The 25165-nt window shown below is 41.9% G+C and overlaps 6 protein-coding genes across 6 annotated transcripts; 1 reads left to right on the plus strand and 5 right to left on the minus strand.

Moving 5' to 3' along the window:
* Positions 1-296: 296 nt before the first annotated feature.
* Positions 297-988, plus strand: BT62DRAFT_1013535 (uncharacterized protein; the record flags this gene model as incomplete). The annotated part of the gene is made up of 4 exons (XM_043178075.1): positions 297-514; positions 554-580; positions 635-791; positions 833-988. 4 exons carry the CDS (start codon positions 297-299, stop codon positions 986-988), a joined length of 558 nt encoding a protein of 185 aa, XP_043033230.1.
* Positions 989-1039: 51 nt separating this feature from the next.
* BT62DRAFT_691684 (uncharacterized protein) lies at positions 1040-1594 on the minus strand. The gene is made up of 2 exons (XM_043181890.1): positions 1499-1594; positions 1040-1439 (listed from the first exon to the last, which is right to left on the minus strand). Exon 2 carries the CDS (start codon positions 1402-1404, stop codon positions 1135-1137), a length of 270 nt encoding a protein of 89 aa, XP_043033231.1. The 5' UTR covers positions 1405-1439; positions 1499-1594; the 3' UTR covers positions 1040-1134.
* Positions 1595-2215: 621 nt separating this feature from the next.
* Positions 2216-2705, minus strand: BT62DRAFT_1081379 (uncharacterized protein; the record flags this gene model as incomplete). Its single annotated transcript, XM_043179662.1, has 3 exons — positions 2216-2363; positions 2408-2574; positions 2622-2705. 3 exons carry the CDS (start codon positions 2703-2705, stop codon positions 2216-2218), a joined length of 399 nt encoding a protein of 132 aa, XP_043033232.1.
* A 426-nt stretch (positions 2706-3131) lies between these two features.
* BT62DRAFT_924504 (uncharacterized protein) lies at positions 3132-5661 on the minus strand (the record flags this gene model as incomplete). Its single annotated transcript, XM_043184618.1, has 11 exons — positions 3132-3224; positions 3491-3516; positions 3544-3769; positions 3942-4223; positions 4497-4554; positions 4655-4702; positions 4944-5014; positions 5059-5167; positions 5190-5324; positions 5509-5528; positions 5563-5661. The coding sequence occupies 11 exons, from the start codon at positions 5659-5661 to the stop codon at positions 3132-3134; spliced, it is 1167 nt and encodes a 388-aa protein (XP_043033233.1).
* A 1834-nt stretch (positions 5662-7495) lies between these two features.
* On the minus strand, positions 7496-8376 carry BT62DRAFT_924505 (uncharacterized protein; the record flags this gene model as incomplete). Its single annotated transcript, XM_043184619.1, has 4 exons — positions 7496-7540; positions 7728-8023; positions 8266-8280; positions 8310-8376. The coding sequence occupies 4 exons, from the start codon at positions 8374-8376 to the stop codon at positions 7496-7498; spliced, it is 423 nt and encodes a 140-aa protein (XP_043033234.1).
* Positions 8377-21822: 13446 nt separating this feature from the next.
* Positions 21823-24955, minus strand: BT62DRAFT_957763 (acetyl-CoA synthetase-like protein). Its single transcript, XM_043188427.1, has 19 exons — positions 24770-24955; positions 24460-24705; positions 24339-24401; positions 24253-24286; positions 23914-24194; positions 23794-23858; positions 23610-23747; positions 23494-23558; positions 23347-23385; positions 23160-23294; positions 23053-23098; positions 22955-22992; positions 22818-22901; positions 22708-22748; positions 22553-22648; positions 22461-22495; positions 22222-22394; positions 22114-22166; positions 21823-22053 (listed from the first exon to the last, which is right to left on the minus strand). The coding sequence occupies exons 1-19, from the start codon at positions 24801-24803 to the stop codon at positions 21947-21949; spliced, it is 1773 nt and encodes a 590-aa protein (XP_043033235.1). The 5' UTR covers positions 24804-24955; the 3' UTR covers positions 21823-21946.
* Between the last annotated feature and the right edge of the window lie 210 nt (positions 24956-25165).

Raw genomic sequence — 25165 nt, forward strand, 5'->3', positions numbered from 1 at the left:
TGCGGTATACCTCTTACGAAGAACCGATCATTGAAGATCATATGTCCATCTTTTCTTCCCTTCAACCACCACCTCCAACTTTCAAAGGGGATAATGTACTGCGAATCATATCCAGTAATGTGAAACAATCAAGGATGTGAAAGACGAGCAGCTATGGCGATTTCGAGCCGGTCACATCAGTTTAGGGCGGGTCCTTCTCTCCTTGTCGCTCGCTTTCTTTCACTGATCCATTGCATCTCCTGAACTCTACGAAGCATCTAGGAACTGTCGATACATAGATGTTGTTGTGGAAAGAAATGTCTCATGAACGTGCTTGCGGCAGACATTCCTCATGCGTCTCTCATCTCTATCAGATCTCCTTGCACTTTATGCAAGTCTGCGATGTTCTCGGATATCATAAATTCATTCGCCTCTCCCTGGATATCATCCTAGGAAACAAACAGCAGCGCCGGAAATGGATACACGGTCTTGGAGACAACGACGGTGTTCCTCTAGCTGCGACACAGGAAACCAGGTGATGAAGGGGATGTCGATTACTTTGAAGGTGTCGCAGAGGCTGGTGGATCATGGGAGAGTTCGTGTCAGAAAATAAGGAAAAGAGCAAGGCATCTTCTTCATTGTATGACCTTTGTAGGCCATCCAGAATTGGCCCGTCTATCGAGGAGTGTTATGCATGCTCATCGAGTTCCGGTTCCACCTCTCCCTGCCTATCACCTGACACAACAGACGCGATGAGCGTCGCCTTTCCTGTTGGAAGTGCTCTCTACAATTCTCTCATTTCTCCCATGCTCGTTGATCCCTGATCTTTCGCTAATTTCACTGTGCCACGCAGACCCTTTCGTGCGGCAAGCTCTACATGTCGGATGTTAGGTATGATGACACACTGTGGATGCACCTTGTCAAATGGCGGGACCTCACATACCCTCTGCGTCTCGGGGTGGCCATCTCCGCAGAATTGGATGCATCTTATATTGAGAGTACTCGCTAGAATGGACGGCCTTCGCTCTCTATCTTTTCCTTACGGCTGGATGGCCTGACCAACCTTAGATCTTTCTTCTTTTGTTAATGGATGGGGATCGGCTCGCTGTCTCGTCCGAAAGTGAAGGAGCTCAAATCGAGGAACGTGGTCGACCTTCACAAGACGAATGATGGCAGTCGGTATAAAGTACTGTCTAGCGAGGATAGAACGGCGTCGGCGCCTGGAGTATTGAACGTCGGGTAACATCTAGCTGCGACGTCTTGAGACGCCATCGTGGAGGCAGTGAAGGAAGAAAGAGAAGACAGTCTGGCGCTTACGCAGGGTGAGCATTTGTTGATGGCCCCGTTGCCGCATGATCCCTCCGGGAATCCGAGTCGCATCAACATGATCATCCCATTGGCTGCAGCGAGACAAAGGAAAGACATTCATTGCACAGAGACCCTGTGGACATAACTGAATGCTACACACAATTATACGCGTTAGGAATCAAGCATTATAGGTGAACGGGAAATTGCACACCAGAGCGTGAACATGAACCCGTCGCATGACGGTCGAAACTTGGATCCGATATCGGACTATCCAAATTGCAATGCAATCGGTGTTTGTGTGCTCCTATGCAGAGTGAGTCTTTGTGTTATCTTCGATTCGAGCAACGCGCTTGACGCTCTCCCCTGACAAAGAATCTCAGAATGATGAAAAAGTGCATCGAGAGGCTGTCATACCTTTGCTATGCACCCGATCCTTCGAATGGCCGTCAAGGGGCCTGAAACGTGTGATATTCAAAAGAAACAGGCAATATGAACTACGTACTCCTAGGGGACATGCAAAGGTCGACGCATATACTTCTTTTTTGTGTACTGACTTTTCCGTCTGATGGCCATTCCTGCTTGCCTGCTACTGAACGACGTTTCCGTCTTGGAGCAGATGTCGAAAATAAGGTTTTTGGTGGTCTGAAATTCCAATATAGGGCAGGGGAGAAGGCTTCTGCTCCTAGGAAACGTTGTCGTTCAGACGAACTAGATGTTTCATGTGAAAGAAGGTTGAAACGAGGAAGGATAACGTCCGAGTGGTCGAGGTGGTCCGGTCGGCGGTTCGATTCCCCACAGAAATTCATTGGAAATCTGTGGCATACCTATCTTTTCTGTACGGAAGTGGAAAGGTAGGAGATCCGTGCGTTAAATAATGAGGTGTGATACTCATACTTCCCAGCAAAGGAATTCGTTCCGCTGTTAACCGTCACATCCCTGAATCCAACGCCGTTCCGGTGTGGGACCATTTCGAGCACTTGTGCGCCTCCACGAGTCCCAGATCGTTAGGATTGACCGTGGCCCCTTGGATGCGGTCAGCAGCCATTTGTGCTGCCACCCTGGGATGAACTTGATCTCTGATACAGGTGAGCCCATTAACATCGTCTAGCTTTTGGGTGACAGAGAACAGTCAGGGAGCCATCGTGACGCGAGTCGGTATGCGTGTAGCGTGCGCTGTTCAAGATCGATATCATCGAGCAGGAAAAGATAGTCATTGGACAGAATGTTGAGCTTATAGGCGTTGGTCCATATGATTGGTAGCCTTGTCACTGCGTCGAACCGTTTACACTTCTGAAAAATCAGCATCCAGGAATTAAGGCCAAAGAGAGCCTCACCTGACGGAGTCGCAGAATATCTGGAACAGAGAGAAACGCGATGGTGCAGATCAGCACATCGTCGGCGAGAAGGATAAAGTCCATGTCCAAGCGCTGTCGCCCGATCTATCTCGTGACCAAATAGTGTTTATTGCAAATTGTCCCGATTTTCTGTATGCCACGACATTCATCAGCAGCATCCAGGTGCCCTCCGCCGGGCTCATTTCATGGTGTCACGGCTGTCGGGCTGGGAATGACATCAAAATGATCTATAATCGATATCAGTTTTCTTCCTCCCAGTTTTCCGCATACGAGTTGTCAATTTGAATGTTTATTGCGGATGTCATCTTTCTCTTCATTAAAAAATACCTAGTCACAGGCAGATTTATTCCATGTGGAAGCTTCATGATATACCTACGTTCGACCCTTTGGTGAAGAATCAGACGAAGGCGAGGAGCTTTATGGTTGGTTTACCATGGGTGTTTCCCTCCCATCAGTTGTGCTAAAGTACCTGCCGATGACACTGTGGGCTTATTCCTTGCTACCAGGGTTCGATTCCAGGTTGAAGACTCTCTTGTCGGAAGATTTATTTTTCTTTTTCTTCTTATGGTGCTCCCTCCCGACCTGCGACAGGATATACCGTAACAGCCTATTTAGTTTCATCATTTTATGATTGGAAATCATCTTTAGTTTAGATAGAGCAGGGTTCGGTTCGGTACAGGTTCAGGCACTCTTGCCTGAACCTCTAAACTAAAGAATAAAGAGGACATGAAGAAGCTCTGCAAAAGCATCACCAACACAATCTATATTATCCAAAACTTTGTCGGTACGCATGGGAAACCAGTGTATTTCAAGGACATTTCCACAGACATGGAACAGTATGCCATTACTCTCATGTACCGTATTTCCTCCACAGCTAATTGTCAAGCGGCAGGTGTCTCACCGGCATAGCCGAAGACCTGAAAGATACACAGCGGGAACATGGCGGAATCAAGGGCTTTCTTAACATCAACGACCTCAAAGACTCCACCCAAGGTTACAGAAAACGCGTCGACTCCTTGAAGATAGACTTCTTGGTATGCATACTTTTCAATTTGCGAGGCTATGGCGTGTGGTAGATCCATGTAACGGGGCACAGCATGGTAGCGCTCATTGAGACCCACCGTGTGCTAGCCGAGATACAAAACAAGAAATAAACAGCATTGGGATAAGGATCAGTGGTTAGAATCACCATTACACACACGCCGCGCTTTTTTTTTTTAGCGCCCCCGGGCACTTGACTCGAAAAGTCTGACAATTTATTTTCTCATGATCGACTCACACATCTATTCAATGTAAAACATTTAGAGCTGTATTATACTCCTGTCCATCGACGACATCTTTGACGTGAAGTAGAATCCTGCCTAAATCCTGCTGAACATTGCCACGACCTAGAGAGACCCCCCGCAGAGGCCAGACCACCCCCTCACTCAGGCCTGCCCTAGCGGGGTCAGAGGCTATGGCAATGAAATGTTGGAAAACTAACATAATCTTCGTAAAAGTGGCCTTCAGCCCTGGGTAGGGAACACAAAGTAGAATGAGGTCGGTTGTGGCGGGTAAGAAATCATCTATAATCGAGATGGACTGTTATTAAGAAGAATTATGGCAGTACAAAAACACAATATATAAGCAAGTTATGTATTAACACAGAGTCCATCCCCAAACGCTGTCAGATGAAATATTGGTCTTGCACAGTAAGACTATATCATTACCTATGGAATATTACAGAAGGAGAGGTCGAGAACGCGAGGGTGAGTTTTGATAGCTGTTTCAACCTAAGGATTTGGCACAACAAAGAAAACGATCGACGCAGTCATAACTACGCACCAATATTGAACCAACTACAGATACTTATACATGCAGACTCGATGTCCCGGGGAAAGTACGAGTATACAAAACGCCCGCTGTGCAGTTACTTGAAAGAGAGAAGGAAAGAATCAGATTAAAAAATGACAGTCACCTTAGAATGAGCTACGGTAACAGGAACAGCAAGGCCAGCTGTCAAGCAAACCTACCAGTCAACAAGGGCCATTTCACCATTATCGATGATCCTCGCTATATCCCTGTACGCCCTCCTGAGGTTCTCAGGAACATTTCTCAGAATTTTTCCAGTGAAGGATCAGCTTTTCAGTTGGAATTCTTATGACAAACCCAATTTTACATGTCATGCAATATATTGAATTGAGAGAGGACCCTTGATCAAGAACCACCACCATGTGGGGTTCAGCATCCAGCCACTGCAAGACTGGCCCAAGGGATCTTGCTCATCAAGGCATCGAGCAGGACAATTAGTCATTCCTGCACCTTTGCTGGTCAGGAGAAACATCTTGCAGTCTTGAGACATCCCAGAATTTCTGGCCAGAGCCACTAGCTACCTTCATGTTGAAGTTAGTTAGGTCCAACACCTCAGCAACTTGACCAATGACCATGTCAGGATCTGCTGCAGTGCCTCCTGGTACTGCTCCTCATGGAGAGACAAGGATAGAGTATGTTTTGATGTGAGCTGAGCTTCCTCTTCCCACCAAAACCTAGTTGCTATCCCATACATACCTGAGTAGTTCTCTCAAGAACATGGGAGCAGTGATAGATGTGCATACAATGTCCACTGCACTTCTGGCTCCCCAGGCATCAACTAGGCTGAGCACACCCTCGAGGTCAAATTTGCACCAAGGTGGGATCTCGAGCCTGCTGATAATATGTAGCAGTCACTCCAAGACAATATTGCCTGTGCTCCTCAATGACCACTAGTCCATAGTGGAATGATATATCATCCATGGTTCCAAACTGTAAATGAAAATGTATTAATCAATATATTCTACTGTGACACAATGATATATACTCTACTGTGCTGCCCAAATTAGGTTCTCACTGGTCATAGGGTTGCTCTACCTGCCCTAGTCACCATTGATGATGATGAGCTCACATATCCTGTGCCTTGGTTCCTGACTGCTCCCAAAAATGCTGCTTGTTGGATCACACCAGGGGCAAGCCCAAATTGGGCCCACTCAGGTACAAATCTCATAGTGGTACATGCACTGATTTTTCTCACCACAGTTCTCTCCAGTGGGATTTAAGCATGTTGTATCAAACCTTTGGCAATGTAATCTTTTCCCTCTTGTCACTGTAGACTATTCATTTTAGTGATGTCCATATGAATAAAACCTGTGATTTCTATGTAAAACATTTATTGAACAAAAGGATTCTCACTTTCTGCTGCAATACTATCAATGTCTGTCTCCTCCCTCTAGAGATGCACCCTTACATGATCTTTACACCATTCAATTCTCAAATCTAGGACCCCATTTATCAACCAATTCAAATCAAAAAGGATCATGACATGCATTCATTTATGCCATCAGGCACATCACCAAAGAAAGACATTACCCACAGAAACTGTACCAGTATTCATTTGGCACACCCAGCATGGAGATAATAGGTATGGCTTGCAGAAAAAGTCAGCTGTGATTAACAGCTGACTATATGGCCTCTTGCCTCAGTTTTTATACCAATATACACCAATTCATGATAGCTTTGAGATGATATCCAACTTTCACCTGAATGTTGGTTGTGGAATTTCCATCAGATGAGGACCTGTGCAATCCAATGAATCCATTACTTATATTAATGCTAGTGTCAATTATGATGGTATCCTCAGTCAGCCATTCATGCAAGTATACCACCTCTGAGGAACAATGTTAAGCTCATGCTGAAAGTAGTGCTAGGTCTTATGAAAGGTACATAATCCCTGTTTATAGAGCTGCTGCATATATGCTTAGTTCAAGTCAAAAAGTAGTATCAACCAAGGGAGATGCTACTGGTATGGGTCTCTCTCAAGGCTAAAGATAGAATGCTTTGAAAGGGAATAGTGGTAGATGTTGATAAGTGTATCCAGGTAATAGTCACATTGCTTTCAATGCAATGCCTTTCTTGTGCTCAGAGCCTATTTTTTTTGGACTTTCTTGCTTTCTTGCTTTTCTGCTTTCCTGTTTATCTGTAATTTGTAGAATATATAATATATTGACTTTCATCTAGTATGCTATGTGTAAAGGGACAAACACATTATTTCATAGAAAAATGGGCAGGATTGGTGGAAATACATGATGCAACCCTATTTGGCAAGTAATGGTGAACCAGTGATTGATCTAGGCACTCAAGGTAGACCAACACATTAAAGGATCAATTTTGATGATAGATCTAGACTATCAATATTTATAGATGTGGGAATTTCTAGAAAGGATCAGGGGTGGTATCACAAGTGATGTGCGATGGACATGATGATGAGCAAGGTATTTACTTATTGAAGGGTCACATGACTGGCTGATGGTAGTGATATAACACACTGTCACATGGTAGGATATGTACATTAAGACATTTTAATTGATGGTTTGGATCCATCATTTAAATATTAAATCATATGGATCTCTTGCAATGATGATGATGACAACTCTCCATATCTGCCACTTTCTGCCACCCCAACATGCACCTGACTTCTCTCCACATCCATGACATCCAGCCAGTTATCTCTCTTTCCCATTCTGCCTCTGTTGTCTATGCTGCCCACCTCTATGTCAACTCAACATTTATGCACTGATATATCCACCACTCTACTTTCTAATCTCATCACCTTGCATGGCCCGCCACATTTGATCTTCCTCCTAGTGCCATCATGACTTTTAATCGACATGTCAATTACCATATCCATTTTGAGCAAACAGTTTCAGCACTCGCTCGGACTTGGCATGTCTCTCTCGAGTATTACAGTGATGACAGGACTGTACCATAATTTCTGGTAATATCATCAACAAGCATAAATCTGTGCACTTTGATCTTTTGCTTGGGGATGATATTATCTTACATCAAGGGACCTCATCTCTCCAGCTGACAGGAGCTATATTCCCCCACTATCGCAGTACATTCATGCAAACATTAGACAGTTTACCACTTTTGAGTAGACTAGCCTCTATATGGTACATGTTCTCATTAATTTCCCACTCAATAAACGAGACCGGGACTTGGACAACTCCTGAAGAAAGTTCTGAAAATGTCCAAGTGATGGTATTCTGCCTTTGTGTATTCCAACTGACTCACGTCTCTCTGGAGTATTAGAGCGATGATTGGACCATACCATAATTTCTGTCGCTGAACAAAACCGGTCAGACCGACAATCGTGTCGTTCACGGAATTGCGCTCTTCGATGCCCAGCTGCATTTGGTTCTTGTGGTACCAAAGCTCAAATGGCGAGTCCCTGCCTCGTCTACCGACCCTTCGACGGGCGAGCTCGTCTGCAGGAAAGAAGTCATTCAGCTGCGGTATGCAGTCCAGTATCTCGCCGTTGGTTCCGCGTCGGAATACGAACGTGAGAAGAACTTCTATAGGAGTAGAGCCTAATGCCGTTAGTTTGAATTTCAGGATACGAGAACGAGGTGAAGGCGTGCGGCGTTGTTAAAATATGAGACCTTGAATACACTTGTTCTCTCGATCTTGATACACTGTTTCCTGACCTATTCTTGGATAATGATCGTAAAATCTGTGTTGTGGATGTGGGGCGTCCGTGATATGGTTTCGAAAGGACTGGATTCACGATTTTCAGTTTTTCGTTGGTAAGAGAATACTGGATGCCACGTACCGTGACTTTGCACATCTGGGGACACCAGATTTCACCACACTGACATACAGCGGTGGGGTCGCAGTCGAGGCGCACTGTTTTGCAGCCGTGGCAGATGAATAGCACATACATAATTTCCTGATATGCAGTTGAGTGAAAGAGGTATGAATGTCAATGTTGTCCGGGAAAGAGGCGATTCGAAAGGGGCAGTTTGAGTGAGCAGGATCGTTGAGAGGGGTTGTAGAGTTTTTAGGGTTGAGAATCAAGGTATGACATTCATATCCACGACCAAAGGAGTTTGAGGTCTGACTGGGATGAATCCAGATCCTGTTTCAGACTGAGACATCGACACAGATGGTTCGAGCCGCGATGTCCAAATTACCTGCGGATGTGAATCAATATTAGTCTGATTTGAGACAGCAGCTCGAATTGACCTCCACGAAAGGGCGACGAATCTAGACGGGACGGCATAACTATGTCATCGAATGCCCCTAGATTTAGCGTGACACAGGCCAACCAACTTAATCTCGCTGTTTTTTATATACAGCCCTCATTTATCTGCCTTTCAGCTTGGCTTGATTCTCGTTGTCCCAGATGTAGATCTGTTAACGAGTAGTATATTTTCTGCCTCTGTGACCGCTACTGCCAAATCTTACGCCGACTGAAGATTCGTTCATGCCTACAGTTGCCACTCTGCTCCCTAATCTCACTACCTTGCACTGCCCGGCCCCCCTGGCCGTTACATTTAGCAAATTATATATAAACGACGTGCCCCAGACTTTCGACTCTGGGTGTTACGGGTATATTCCCTGGGCAGACATGCTGGTGAAATGTTAATATGGACCTGTAGTCTCCGCATAAATAGTCAAAACGTTGAAGTTCTCGACCGGCGTCTGGTTTTGTTATAATAGGGATGGACACCATTGAACGAGGAGGTCTATTGCAGTCCCATGTATTGTGAAAGAGGGGAATCTGCTTGGATTCTGAGTCGCAGTTGAGTCCTGTGAGTCCTAATCTTCTCCAAAATGGGAAACTGTCCAACGTTTAAACCATTGCACACGCGAAATAGTTTTGTATGCGAAATAATATTGACTGGTTTTTTTGGTTATCGCCTTTTAGTGCTACCCCGCAAAATTCTAGTGACAAGCACTGAATCGGCACTTCATATAGTGTACCGTGGCAGTGACAGAAGATATCATACGGCCGCAATATCGATGTTCTTTCGTCTGCTGGAAGAGTAGAGGCGTCGTGCGCTTATCATATCTGTACATTACTGTGTTATGATGAAGGGCTCACTCAGGATAGCCCGTGGTGGGCGAAGAAACAATGGGGCGACCAAGCTGCGAGGATAGTCTCTACGCTTGATGCACGATGGACTCCGTGGTTAGGATGGCTCGAGAGTCAGTTGGATCAGGAGCATTAGATTCAGGTTTTTGATTTACTGCCGCAGATCCATGCTGGAGACCATGATCATTCGTAGTTTGCGACACACTGCATCGAAAGATAGAATTGATGTAACCCAAATACATACCGTTTCGTAAATGGAAAGTTCTGGTGATGTCGAGAATAAAGAATCCTAACGCCAGGTAGAGTATGTTTAATGCCACCATCGTCGAACATTGAAGCAGACATACCCGTACATAAAGCAGTCCATCCTACCTCAGCCGACGGCTCATCGGCATCTTTCCTCCTGGTTACATCCTGTATTGAAGCAAACGGACCATGCTTTAAGTTTTGAAGTTTCTTCATATATTACCTCCATAGGTAACGATGAAAGATAGACTATGAAGGAAAGGTAGTGCGTGTGATGAGTGAATATGACAGTGACGAGCATGCAATAGCTGCCAGAGGTGCGAGCAACAGCATTTTGGACCCCATCAAGAGTTTCTAGCGTCATTCCTGTATACAAATGCCTCTCTTCACCACCATCTTCTGAATAACTGGATGTTTCGAGGCTACGGGAATAAATTAACTTGATACTGGTGCAGAGCTGTTGTATGTGGTCAAAGAAACCCTTCAGATCAGGTTAAAAAAGAAGGCCCATTTTTTGGGATCCAGGAATGAACTCTGAGTGGTGCAAAATAACTGACTATGACCCATCACCTTGAAGACAGTGCAACTGCATCACCTGCCACCCATACATAGATCTATGTTATATACTGCATGAAAAAGAAATGGAATTACAAACATACCAGAAAGCCCATCTACATGCTTTTCCTTGTTCTTTCCCTTTGCTATAGAATCACACAAGCCACAACATTCATTTATATGCCAAAGTAGTAGAGTTAAAGATGAGTACAGCTACCTTTGTTCTCATCATCAATGTACAGCACACTGGAAACTTCAGCATGCATTGGTGACTTTGAGACAGATGTTCAGGGCAGGCTCTGATGGCTGGTGATGAAACTTGTGCTGCAGTGCCTGATACAGAAGCAGGATGCATTAAAGATGCAGCACTGTGGCAAAAATAGCTGAGGAAGGTAAAATTCATAGCAGTGCAGTGATTGTCTATCAGTCTCAGCTGGAGCTTCAAGAATTTTCAGTGGTGGCTGACCATGTATCCATTCTTTACCATATAGCATCTTCAGAAGGTATTCAGTGATTCTGGATTTAATCCAGTCTTCCTTGGCTAGCAGAAAGGATGATTTGGGTGCCATTAGAACAGTCAATGAGGCTCCTGAGACTTTAAAAGCTGGCAAGAATAGAGAAATTGTCAAACAAAGAACACAGGGCTTCCATCAACCTAGAACTAATGTGCTTCCACTGGAACCATGTTGTCCTGAACAAAGTTGAACAATAAAGTGAACATGCCACCTTCTCACCTATGCAAACAATGTCTTTTTCACTTGCTGTTACTCTCCCATCAAACATGCAATCTGAAACCCTTCAGTGACTGCAGAATATTTGGCAACAATTGCAGGTCCAAGTATCCCTTTTCACCAAAGCTAAAATCCTCCTCTGGAATGAGGTCAGTTTCCTAAACCTTTGAGCATGGTGAAGACTTATGTTCCAGTGGCAGTATTTTGATGATCTCTGAACTCTGCTCATTACATCCAATACAGCTGGACAGGTGATCCCAAGAGATAATGCCACTCTGTTGGCATGTGCAAACCTGGTAGAAGGTAATGAGTACAAGCTTTATCAGGCTGTCAAATAGATGGAAGTGGATTGGAACATACCTATTCCTGCACTACCAGATAACATGTTAATGTGCATTATGCATGTTAAGTTTCTAGATAATTTGATATTTATAGCTGATTTATTTAAATTGATCTGCACTAATTCAGAACATGCAATGAGTCAATGTATTCATTCTGTACTACATATGAAATAGAACTAGAGAACACTGGACTCTAATGAAATGCCCATGAGAATAAGCTATGATATTATGGGGTTGCCATGTTACATTCTCTCTAGTATACCTCAAAAAGAATTCCCAGCAAACTATAGACTGAGTACAGACACATTAATAGATCTCAATCTGTCAATTTACTCTTGAATCTTATAAGAAATGATGAGTATATACTATAGCATCTGAGAGCAGAGTCAGACTGTATCTAATAACAGAAGTAGCAGTAGTAGAATATACTGATACTGACACCTCCTCTCAAACAGAATCTATCAGAATGATTGATCTGGAATTGATTCTGTACTGGTGGCAGTATCATAAAATAAAACAGGGCTTATGAGAGATTAAAACACTACTGACCTTAATGATGATGAGATGTTAATCATTCTTCAGAACAGTATTAAACTATGCATAATGGCATCACTTGCATCAAAGATGTTAAGTAAGATATATATTGAATTTGACTCTATTTGCCATGTTTTCTGTCACACACAATAGTAGCATGGTCTGTCCAAGATCATGCAAGTTTTAGTTGCATCAAAGGAAGGAAAATGAGGAATTGCCTGTCTCATAAGCTCTTTTTCATTATCTTTCAAGTTATCTGCTTCAAACAAGCCACAATAAATATTAGGACAGATATTTCATGATATTACTGATAAACTGTATATTAATGCATCAATTAACACAGTAAGTGAGTATCTCTAGAAGACAACTTTGAGTCCAGTTGACAGTAGAATCAGATCTGGTTGTTACTAGTGAATGTAGTGAGGAAGATGTTCTTGATGCTGTTAACAGACTTTATAAAAAATAAAAAGTGCTATTGATATTTTGTTTTTGAATTGCACCTAGATACAAGGTGAGATCTCAACATTATGCTCAGAAATGTGACATATGCCTCACTAATTCCACCAACTTATATAGCTTGCAGAATGCCATTGATAGTATGAAAATCAACCACTATTGATACTATTATTTAGTGTATGAAAATGCAAGAACAGTCTATACTGGAGAGTGGCATTAGTGTTATTGAGTCCTCTAGCATAATCTTCGTATATGACTGCATGCACAAGGAGGTAAAACACACAACAGATGAGGAAATAGAGACAGAACATAATTGCCATAAAGTGGTGTAAAGGACAGTGGGGATAGCAACAATTATTGAAGATATGATCTCAGCAGTACTAGGTGAATTGTAGTCAACAGTGAGATTACACCTGTAAGAAAAACAGATACAAAGATAAGTAACATAGAAAACATCAAAAGTGTAGTGAACATACCATCAGCCACAATTCTGAGACTGTTTTCTAAAACAATGGTTCAGAAAGTGTATGCATGCAGACAGTAGTAATGAAAAAGCCAAAAATCATGAGAAAGTATTCATTAGCAGATGATATGCAGTGAAATTTCCTTAACTCTTAAAAATCTGATAAAGCTGAAAGATGTGAGAGGGTTTTCATCAGCAAACAATATACACTGAAGTCCAAAACATTAGCTTTACTGGAGTTAAAGAAATTTTGCTGCATATCATCTACTGATAAATACTCTCTCATGCTTTTTGGCTTTCTTCTATACTATTCTCATCTAACAAGTACACATCTAATCCCTCAATAGTCATGTCTTACTAATGCTGGTATTAGATTAGCCATATCTTTGGATAGATAATAAAAGTCTCAATAATGTCCAATAGAAATAAATGATTATAAGGTCTGTCCCAGATATTTCATACACTGGCCAGACCTTCAATATTATAATTCACTTTTTGTATTTAGCAGTTCTTCAAATTTCTCAATCTATCATAACAAGAAGTCAGAATACCCAGAGGAAGATGCTGATGAGATTCTTGGTATGTCTGCTTGACTTTCATTGAAAGATATTGAGACTAACAAACTGTTTTTAGATTTCTTGGATGATCTTTCAGACATTCAAGATACTTTAAGTGTATCTCTCTCACAGCCTATTGACAATGATGATTTCAAAGTGTAGATAGAGGAATACATGGCCAAACTCCATGAATGATTGCATAAATAGCATTATATTGACAAAGAGACATCAGAGAGTGATTTGTGCATAGTGCAAAGTTCCAGTGGATCAGAGAATATGCCTATGTAGAAAGTGCAGTGCAAAGTATGTGTAATATTTCACTGAAAATAGCTCATAGCTTCTGCATGTCTATCTAGCATAGAAGTCAAGGTCATTTGGCAACCATTCTTCTCAATACCCTAAACAGCAGAGAAGGAGACAATTTGAAGGTGGTCACTATATTTGCTCTGCTCCAAGTTCATGACTGGGTCTACTTTCAAAGTAAATATCCACAGCCTAATAAAGTTCTCTATCTACATCTGCTATTGTCTTTTTTAGTAGTCCAAATATGAAACAAACTGATCAGATTGCTATCTTTTAATCACATATAATAAGGATGGCTGTAGATCTGAGTACATAAGTGATCTTGTGCAGTGGTGCTTATTGCAGTGAGGCTGAGTGTGTGGTGATGGTATATGACTGAGACTTAGATGTGCTTATAGTCCCAAGATTTTTTCTATGTGAGCTATGGCTAAATATGAGGAAAATAAAATGGTCAGAGAGTCAGCATGGACTATGAAGAACCAGTGGAGTGATAGAAACATCTCTGACAATGAAGGAGGTTTATAGCATAAAAAGCCATCACCCATGCAAAGTTTGAGTATGACCATTAATTACTCCTGATAGAATGCTACTGTGAATATGCTGCCTCTGCTAAAGCCATATGTTGTTTATTCTGAGCTTATTCTATCAAATTTCACATCCTATTGTCCTTGCTGCAGAAGCCCAAGCACTGTGTCTCCATGAATAGAATTTTCATAATAGAGAGTTCATAAAAGTTGCTGATATAGCATTTGATAAAGTTGTCAGAACTATTGTTTTCATGCATACCATTAATATTAAAGTCAAAACAGAGGACAAGAGTATGCATTTCCTTCCATTCTGCTGAATTGTGAAATATTTTTCTGTTGAAGGCTACATCAAGTGTCTTGGAACTAAACAAAAGGGATATATAGGCTTTGTCTAAGTTTTTGAGGACTTTTATGTTATCATCTTGGAAAACAATGATAGTGGGATAGTCAATGTATGTTTTTAATATTTATGACAGCAGATACCTTTTAATTGGTTTCAATATGAATTTTCAATTCATAGAAACTCTATGGTTAAACATTCAACATCAGACAGGACAGCATTATTCTGTGGTGAGCAAATGGTTGTTTATGAGCAGTAACACTTTGGGTCTCATCTGGTGGAAAACCTTGGCCAGGAACTGATACCATTATTTTCCCTAGGAGGCATCCTTTGTGCACTCAGAGAGATTATATAAGAGATGTCATTTGTGCATAGGACAATCCAAGTGGCCTTCAACTGATTCTGATCCTGGATCAATACAACTCAGCATTCACCAACAAGAAGTATATAGTCAATGATGAAGATGTAATGAAGATGCAGTATATACTAAAATGATATGATTACTTTCTCATCAACTCACTCACTGTTTTTAGGACTAAACTTCTGCTATAATTGTATAAATCTCTTGATCTCCTCCAAATGGCCTTCTTGCCATGCATTACAAATCCTGGCAGAAGCTCTAAATCTAGCAGCAGATGAGATCAATGGTTGGCCCTCTTTTATTGGAGTGCCTGCTGACACCATCAACATCTATGAATAAGCTGTACTGCATTGTATGAGACCTCTGCTCCAAAACTCCACTTCTGATTAATGAGAATAACTCTGTGGCTATCTTGTCTCACTTAGCTGAATACATGCATCAGGGGCACTGGACTTTAGATTTCCATTTGACCAGTTATAAGTTTTGGATAATGATTAGGTGTAAACAGAAGATGGTTTATCTACAAAATATCTGAGATAATGTCCATGTTGAAGTTTATAAATGAAAAGGCAAGACAAAGTCACAGTGAATTTCAGCAGAAGTTATTAAGGTCATACATCTCACCATCCTCCAAATTTATAAACACTGGATTGTGATTAAAGAGCTGCATACCAGAAAATATATCTGTGCAATCTACTATGAAAAAAAATCCCAATCCAAAGATGCCTCTTTAGTAAACTATTGCTGTAGTCTAACCAACAAACCAAGATCATAACAAATTATTGGATAAGGAGTTGCACCTAATTTGCAGCAATCTATGTCTGGAGGCTGAGGACAAGAAATCATGGAACTGGAATGTGCAATTCAGTTGAAATTTGCATGGAGATGGTTCATATTGAATAATCACTTATTATATATATTATTGTCTTATATTATCATGTAGATCTTGCATTCATTGTGAGTGGCATCCAATGGATGTAGAAAAGCATCAAGTAATATCTCCTCTGCAATTCTCTTTCATCACTCTCATGTATTTTCCAGTCAAGCACTACAAGAAAATTACAAATATGTTTCATCTCTGGCTTGCCTCAGATGACCTTCTATTGTCAAAAGAGAAATATGACCTGGCAATGGTTTGCAATAGTTTGGAGGGGATTCACATGCACCATACTATGATCATATCAGGACATAACATTGAGGGTGTTTGGCTACTACTAAATAATCACAAATCTTCTGCACTGCTTCTACCAGAGTCCATTCTGAGGTTCTGTCATTGTTGTCAATACAGAAGGATGATAAGAATGATGAGATAAGCAATGAGGATGTGAGGAAGAGGAATGAAGCAGCAAGGCTGATAGAATATCTGCCATAGTGGCTGTTAGACTCAAGCTGCACATGATCCAAAATATGTGATAAACTGATGTCACTTTGCACTTCAAGTGGAACATCAGAGTTCACTTGATGTGAATATGGATTGTGATGTGACAAGGCCTTGGAGATTGGCTTGAGAATAGAATAATATATGAATAAACTTTAGCTTGAAGCTGGGGTTATTCCAGCAAGAGCTATCCTTCTTATATACAGGTTGTGGTGCTACTATAAATACTGCTACTTATTAGGTCTGTGCTGGTAATTATGCTCATTGCTTTTGAGCATCACTACTATCTACAATTGTATCATGGTGCATTGTTGAGCAATGCTGTTGCATCAAAAGACAATGGTTGATTGGGCTTCTTGTGATGACTAAGCCAATCCCATGGTCTTAAGTGCTGGTCTAGATGCCCTGACTAAGCATAAATAGGGGTCAACCTGTGGAAAGATAAGAAAATGTGAAAAATCATAACAGTGGCAGTGGTATTTACATCAGATAGTCAAAGAGTTTAGTAGGTGTATTAAACTTTAGCTCAAGACTGGAGTATATCACTGTAAGATACTGTCCTTAAATACTTATCTGAAAACCCTTTGCTCCACAGGTGACTATTATCTCATCTCCATGGTCCTATCTCATTGTTTGAATGACAAGAACTGTGCTTATCTGGTTGGGCATCATTGTCATTCCACTATGCTATTACTATGGTGAGGGTATTATATGCCATAGTGATTGCTATAAAAAGGGCATGAAGTAATATCTGCTATTGTGCCATTGCTAATCATTTATTGTGTGGTGCTGAGTAAGACACAGCTTGTTGTATTGTCATAGTGCTGTCATCCATGCTTTCCTATGGTCAGGGCTATGCTATAGTCATACTTAGGTAAGCATTGGCAGGTTGCAATTTTAGGAGTAAAGTGTGAAAATCATGACAGGGTGCCAGTACATCTCAGAGAGTAGTGAAATACTTAAGTCATTTAATAATGTTAACATCATCATCAGTGTAGCTATGGGTATGTTATTTGCAAATTGCTGCAACTTTCTCCTGCCAAAGAAATTCAGCTTGTTAATATTGTTCAGGAAGACAAACTGGCCTGTTCAGTCAAAGAGAAGATCAATATTGTCATTAGCTAACAGATAACACTTGATATAGTGAAGGAGAATCTACAGATGAAAACTCTGGCAGCCAAATGTATGTTCAGCCTCTTCTAACCAATAGACAGCATAATTATAAGCTTTGCTTAGGTATAAGTGTGCAGTGTGATGACATAAAACAAGAAATGATGCAGATCAAAATCCTCTGAGTCCAAGATGATCTCCTGCATGTGCAATATGAGAAGGCTTGCTGTTAAGCTCAAGCTGCATGTGATCAACTAGCACATGATAAACTAACATGGCTTTGTGCTCGAGCCTTCCATTAGAGTTCACTTTATGTACTATTATTGAATCCCTGAGCTTCAAGGCTTTGTGTGATTTAGCTCAAGAGTAGAATGAGGATGAATAAACTTTAGCTCGAAGCTGGGGATTACCAGCAAGAGCAAGCAGTCTTAAATACTGTATAGGGTCTGCTAATAATACTATCTACTTATTGTATATTCCTCTGCTACTATGCTCATTGTCCTGGAGCATTGTTACTGTTCATAAAAGGCTGGTTGTGTGTCACTGAGCAATGCTGTTGCATTGAAAGACAATGACAGACTTGGCTAGTTGTGATGACTAAGCCATATCCCATGGTCTTAAGCACTCATTCTAGCACCTTGGCTAGACATAAATAGGGGTTAAATCATGGGAAAGAATAGGAAATCGTAACACTTGCAGTGTATCTACATCAGAAGGATTCTTCACAGTAGAATGTTGCATAAATATGCTATATCTATTGAATCAGTTTCACTAGCTAATATTTACAACTAGATCAGTGAGCATTGAGGCACTATCTTCTCTCAATAGGCCTAATAGGTTCAGAGAAGGGGTCACCACTGAAGAGGTGGTTATATGCATAAGCCAGAAAACTGACACAGCATAGAACTATACACTGACCACATCAGACCAACACACACACATAATACTCTAAGCTTGTTGGAGGATTCTAATGTAATAGGAGTAGCCAGAGCTAATGCAATTGTATCCTTAACCATCCACTGGATACAAGTAGCAATAGTGCACATATACAGTTAAGATCTCTCTAAGTCTCAAAGCTTTTGTGTAACAAGAGAAGTGACAGATGTCACTGGGCCTCAAGGCAAAAGTATTGTAACACAACATACTACTTCAAACACTTCAGCAAAATTCTCAATAAGTTCTAAGCAATGCTCAGACCAAACTTGGAGACCTTAATACACACAATCTATAACTTAAAACTTCACACTCTAAGCAGAAACACTTCACAAATATGTCTACAAGAGCCACAAGATTTGAATCTATATGCCCAAGCTTCTAAACTGATCATAGGCCTACAGGATTTGAACTTATGCAATCTGGAGAAATATAAAATACAGCCAAACACTATCCACATATCCAAAGTGTTTAAACCTCTGCCAATCTATAGAAATAACCAACAAAGTGAGCACTAATCAAGCTAAAAGATTTGAACTTTTACCACCTGTAGTGCCTTATATCACAAGTATGACAAAAACTCAAAAGTGTCCTCAAAACACTTCTCTCTTATTCTCAGGCTAGAGTGCAAGTCAAAACTATTTATTAAATCAGACTTGAGTCTCATGTTAGCTTTTGATATCTTGTGTGGCACTCAAATCACTCAGAATGATATCAATATAAGGTCTATTCTCTCATCTAAAGTCACAAACAAATCTCAGAGGCTGGAGTGCAAGGACATCATATCTTTACACTGTAAAAATAGAGGTCCAAAACTTGTATACTACTTTCACACTATATTATTTAAATATTCTACAATAGCACACTTTAATACAATCTAATATAGTATTGTTAGCATACAGAACTCCTACTCAAAGCCCTGTAATAGTCATTCCTTCTCATGCACAGTTTTGCATATGTGTTCTGCTCTGACTCAGGACCAGGCCCACTATTTCCAAGTGGCTTGAAATCAGCTAACTTGGCTAGCCAGTCTACCCACATGTCTCTCTGTCTTCCTTATCATCTGAGGACAATTACACCATACACAGCACCTGTTCCAGACTGCCTGGTTTTTTGCTCATGACCAATACTCTGAGTCATTCTTATATCTTTTACCCAGTTGTCTGAATATTTGGGTTTATATTGCTACATATTATGTCTGTAATAAAGGCTTAGGTGACTACTTGAGTGAACATCTGAACAAGGCATCAGAGAAGGTTTATAAAATAGCAGAGTTTCTTCTGGAACTGAGCATAGTACACAGCAACAAATTGACAACTTGCTAGAAAAAGTGATATAAAGAATGTGTGTCTTGTATGGCATCAGAAAAGGACAAAGAGTGGAGCAGTCCTTATCATATGACATTGCAAAAATGTAAGCTTATTTGTATTTCTGTGACAATGGTAAGCATTGACTCATTGCAGTGTATATGCAAAATGATATTCTTTTTAGTCTAACCAAGCATCAGGATGTTCATGCATTGGGTGAGCTAGCAAAAGAGGAGCACAAAAAAAATGCTGATCAACTGTGTATTATCAACAATGAGATTAAACTGCAGGTTTGACAGTGAGTGATTTTGGGTATAGTTTTAGTAGAGTTTTAACTGGTATTACAGATACAAGCTAAAATCCATTATCATGAAGAATGAGACTCCAGCACATGATATCAACAAAATGAGAAAGGCTCTCACCAGTAATATCAAGTTCTGTAAGTGGTAGATCAAGGTATTACCTCTGCTAGAGAGCACAGAATATGATCTGGCCAAAAATGCTGAAGATGACATTTTTCTTCTTTCCTCAGATTTTGACATACTTGACCATCAAACTTATAGACTCAAGGATCTTGCAATTACAGAATACAAACTGCATGAAGAATAAAGAAATAATATGATTGCAATACTGTACATAGGAATCATCCACAGAATGGCATTAAATGATTCATAGAGAAAACATTCACATAGTGTAACTATGAATCTCCACTCAATGAAGTATATCAATACAGTAGCAAAAAAAAAAAAACAAGCATACTTCATATCATCAAGCATGAATAACTCTGCTTTGGCTGAAAGGAGTGGAGGAACTAACTGACTTTCCACTGATGAAGAAGGAAGATATATATTCTAAGAATGTTGCTGGCACATGAGGATTAGATGATGGTGCAGTAACAGATAGCTGGATTTGGACATATGGATGGTTAAGAGAAATGATTGATGTGAAAAAATATGAATTTTTGCTTGATGGTACATGCTCAAAATCTATAAAATGTTACTTGACATTAACAGACAGTGTTTGTAGCTCTATAATTTCAGTGGTTCTGAATGAGGAAGTTGAGATTCTTGAACAAGAATTTCATCAGTAGATCTCTGCATGCCAGAGAATGGAGCAAGTCTGAAATGCAAAGCAAGAGGCAAAATCACCACATCAGTCCTAGCATGGACTGGATCTGAAGGACAAACCAGCAAAAGAATATCAATTACAAGAGCCCATTGGTCAGGAAGTCACTGGTGGCTATGCAGCATATGCAGCACAGAAGGGACATGTATTTCAGGACATGTGGAAAACTGCCAAAAAAGCTTTCATTGCATGTAGAGAAGGATGGCCCACAACCAAAAAAGAACTAACCAAATATGTAGCAGCACATCAACCACAGATTATGGTCAGATTCATATCATGTGACACTTTATGAGTGACTGCCACTATTCTGAAGGTGTTTTCTCCAACCTACCACTATGCCCTGCCAATCTGTGAAAGAGAGGCTTCATCCTGCAATACAGAATAAGGTGAAGCATCTCTACATTATTCAGTGACTGAGGACCTGTAACTGGCACTGCAGACTATCACAGTTTCCCAGGCTTCTGACTGACTATGTGTAGATAGACATCAAGATACATTGGATACATTGAGCAAGTGGACTGTTTCAAGGGATAAGTATTTGGTAATAGGCCAGGATTATTTGAACAGCATGGTGTTGGAATGACCATGCAACAGGTGTGTTGCAACATGCTTACAGGATTGTGTTGGAACAGGTTCTAGTATTGGATGAGAAGATGGCGAACCAGGTCTACATTGCAAGGTGTTGGAATATAGCAATAGAACAGGCTATTGCAATAAGGACTTGTGTTCCAACATGACAGCTGCATTTAGTTTTTTATTCCAATTCAGAGCTATATGCTTGTTGCAATGCAAGGGGCCATCAGGTATCATTAGCATAAAGTATATTTATTGTGGTGTTGGAATAGAAACACATTGGAACATATTGCAATGGGCAACAATGTCTTAAACATTAAATATTGGAACAAAATCGAAGAATAGCCAGGCCTCCGGGGCGCCGGCATCTTCTGACACTACCTTCCGCACATCAGTTGAAGAGAACTTGTACCCTTATACCAGAATAGCGTATTATTTCGTTCGCATAAACGTGAATAGTTAGTTAATCATATTTCTCCTGAAGCAGAAACAAAGATAATTCCATATGAAGATACGAGTGCATATAAATCTCAAATTCACGGCCCAACAAACCATAGACCCAACACTCAAAGATCCTACAAACGGCTCTGCACTCCCGAGGCCACGCCATTCCGCTTCTTCCATTCCCCCTGAGCCAGCGTGCGCAGACTGCCTTTCACGATCTTTCCAGATGGCGTCAGCTCTATAGCACACAAACCCCCATGAAGATCCAGTTCAGACAACAGAGTGTTCTGGCACGCACCGAATGGGGTCTCCTGAACAAGGATCATCACAGGAATGGCATATCTCGGCAGGCTAGAAATACGAAAAAATAATTTTTACCCAAGAACAAAGAGGGAATAAAACCAACCTCTTGCGCGCAAGTGCCAACACAGACTCCTCCGTCACCTTTCCCTTGAAGGCATGCTTTACCGAAACGACGGCTGCGACGAGTTCACCCAGACGGGGGTCCGGAAGACCCACGGCCGCTACTTCAGCCAGTCGCGAATCATTGTACAGCGCATTTTCGATGGAGATCGATGACTATCAACATGAGGCACGGAGAGTAAGCTCACGGAGACAGACGGAACAAGCCAGACCGGAACATACGATACTTTCACCCCCGCGGATGATGATATCTTTGACTGGTGCATTGTTTAAGTCAAAGGAAAAAAAAAATGGGACTTTGCAAAGTGACCTACTTCGATCTTTGATATAGAGAAATCCATCTTGGTCTTGCACTCCCAAATCACCCGACTTGAGCCATCCATCGGTTGTAAGCACGCTCTTTGTGGCAACTACAGAAACAGAATAGAATCAGGTAAGTGTAAGCATTTAAGAGTGGCTGTGAACCAACCTGGATCACGCCAGTATCCTTTCATGACATTGGGTCCGCGTCTAGAATGAATTGAAGTTGTGAAGGAGTGCCAAAAAAGACGGATCGATATCAGGAAAGAAAAAACGTACAGCCAAACTTCGCCGATCTGGCCTCTGGGAAGTCGAACCCCATCCTCGACGATAGCGACCTCATTTACAGGCGAAGGTAGCCCGCTAGCCGAGCCGCATCAGCATCTGAAGGAGAACTAAACATAAATAACACCTACGTGCTACCTGGCCGAGTCACATAATCCTCTCCCGCGATCTCCAGATCGGTCAGGAATTGTTTTTTTTTCTGTTCAATACAACCAAAAGCAAAACTTACTGCGACCGATATGGAATTGGTTTCTGTCAACCCGTAGCCTTGGCTCCTAAGGAATGCATGATCAGAACCTCCGGGCCACGGTATCATCGTGTTTCCAGGTGACGCACAATTCTGCAGTCGGGAAGACTTCTCTCGCTCTAGAGGAGAGAACTTCGGGAGCTGGCGATCCACCGAAGAATAGGCCATCGAGGGGGTACCCGGCAAGAGAGCTGTCCATGAGGTCGGAGACCATAGCTGGGACACTGGATGCGGAGACATCAGACATCGATGATATGACGATGAATAATATCATACCCTCCAGCGACGCTGACATTTTCTTCTCTTATCAGTCTAGTTATCCAATATAAATTCCATTACCCAATAAACCCAACGACAAGCATACCGAGAAGCTAAACAGAAATATTTCAGTAAGAATTCGACGCGGCAGACCTGTAATCGTACGAACCTTCTTCTGGAATCCACTTGGTCATGAGGATAATCTTCATCCCGGACATGGTTGCCAACATCTAAACAAGTGAGTGAGCATGAATCATCCAGCATAAAGCAGAAGGGCGTACGCTATAGCTAGTAGTTCCGGTAACGTGAAAGAGCGGTACGGCGATGAGGGCGCCCTTTTGGGGTCCTTGAACCGGGGCCGCAGGGTCCGGGAGATTTCCTCCTCGTCTGAGGAGCGCTCGCCTTCCACCAACGATAGTCTGCGTGTTATGTGAGCGATGACTGCAACGAAGAACAGCCGCGTACGTTGAGAGTATTTGTGAGAAACTGGCGCTGAGTGCTTAATACGCCCTTCGGTAAGCCGGTCGTACCTAGGGCAGTATGGTCGGTGAACGAATATAAAAATTAGGAGGTTGACATATTTACCGGAAGTGAACATTATGGCAGCGTTGTCCTCGGGGCTGATAGTAGGATAATTTTCGAAAATATCCCTGTAGGCACCTAGGTATTTGTCGACGGCATCGTGATAGCTCTCCATCCCTTGAGGGAAATCTTTTGGATGCAAAACCAAGACAGCGACGATTCCAGCTTCGGCACATGTTTTGTCAATGGCAGGCGCAAGAACAATGGAACGTTCAGCGTCAACTATGAGTAATCGGGGCTGGGTATGTACGAGACAAAAGGTCAGCGGCTCGAGAGGGAGCCATCTGAGTGGGCGACTGATTAGCAGTCGTAGACACAATATAAACTGACAAGATGGCTTACGCATTGACAAGAACTGGAACGGCGCCAAGGAGGTCTATCAAAGAAGAATAAGTGATCGTAGTCAAGGGTCATTGAGAACAACTTACGGACGGCCCAAAAAATGACTAAATACTCGGCTACATTTCTAGAGCACAAGGCAACTCGGTCACCTAACAAGGAGCGCGACAATGAAAAAGAAGAGCTGGACATAGAGCACAAAGAGACTACCTTTCCTAATACCGTAAACAGTGTAGAAGATGCCCGCTGTACGCACCGAGCGGTCAAAAACCTGGCGGTAAGTATAGCGCTCGCTCTCAAATGCGATGTACGTTTTGTCGCCATTTTTGTCCACGGCCGACACCCAGAAGTCGCGGAGCGTTGGGGCCAAGTTCTTGTAGACCTTGAGGAGTTTGCCGTCGACTAAGCGAGTCTCTACTTCGTGAAGACATCCGGGAGCGCAGAGTATGTCCTCGGCTGCGAGGATTTTGGGAGAAGATATCGTGAGAGAGAGATAACCACATGACGAGCGCCAGCTTACTTTCAGAAAGAGAACGTTTAGGTGTCCACGACATGGCAAGAGTAACGATGACTGTGCAGATGAGCAAGAAATGGGAATTAGAGTCGTCCTACGGCGGTATAAGAGTGAATCCCAGCAAAGGGTAAGAGGAAAAGGACTCGTTCATTGACGAACAGGGACATACAACATGTCCGAGGCCTATGACAGTTCCGCGGTTTTTGTTCTGTTCCATGTGTTGGCCGTTCGATGTATGAAATTATTTTGGGCGTTAACGGCACAGAAGCCGCCCAAAGCCGAAAGTCGGGTTTCTTTTAGATATGCACTCAAGCGCGTATCATATTTAATAAGAAAAAGTTGCACCGTCGCGGGAGGTTAACAGACAACTTTCATCCTAGGCAGAAGGTCGAGGCATACTGG

This window comes from Guyanagaster necrorhizus (genome assembly GCF_019112545.1).
Source record: "Guyanagaster necrorhizus MCA 3950 unplaced genomic scaffold BT62scaffold_63, whole genome shotgun sequence".
Taxonomy (NCBI): Eukaryota; Fungi; Basidiomycota; class Agaricomycetes; order Agaricales; family Physalacriaceae; genus Guyanagaster; species Guyanagaster necrorhizus.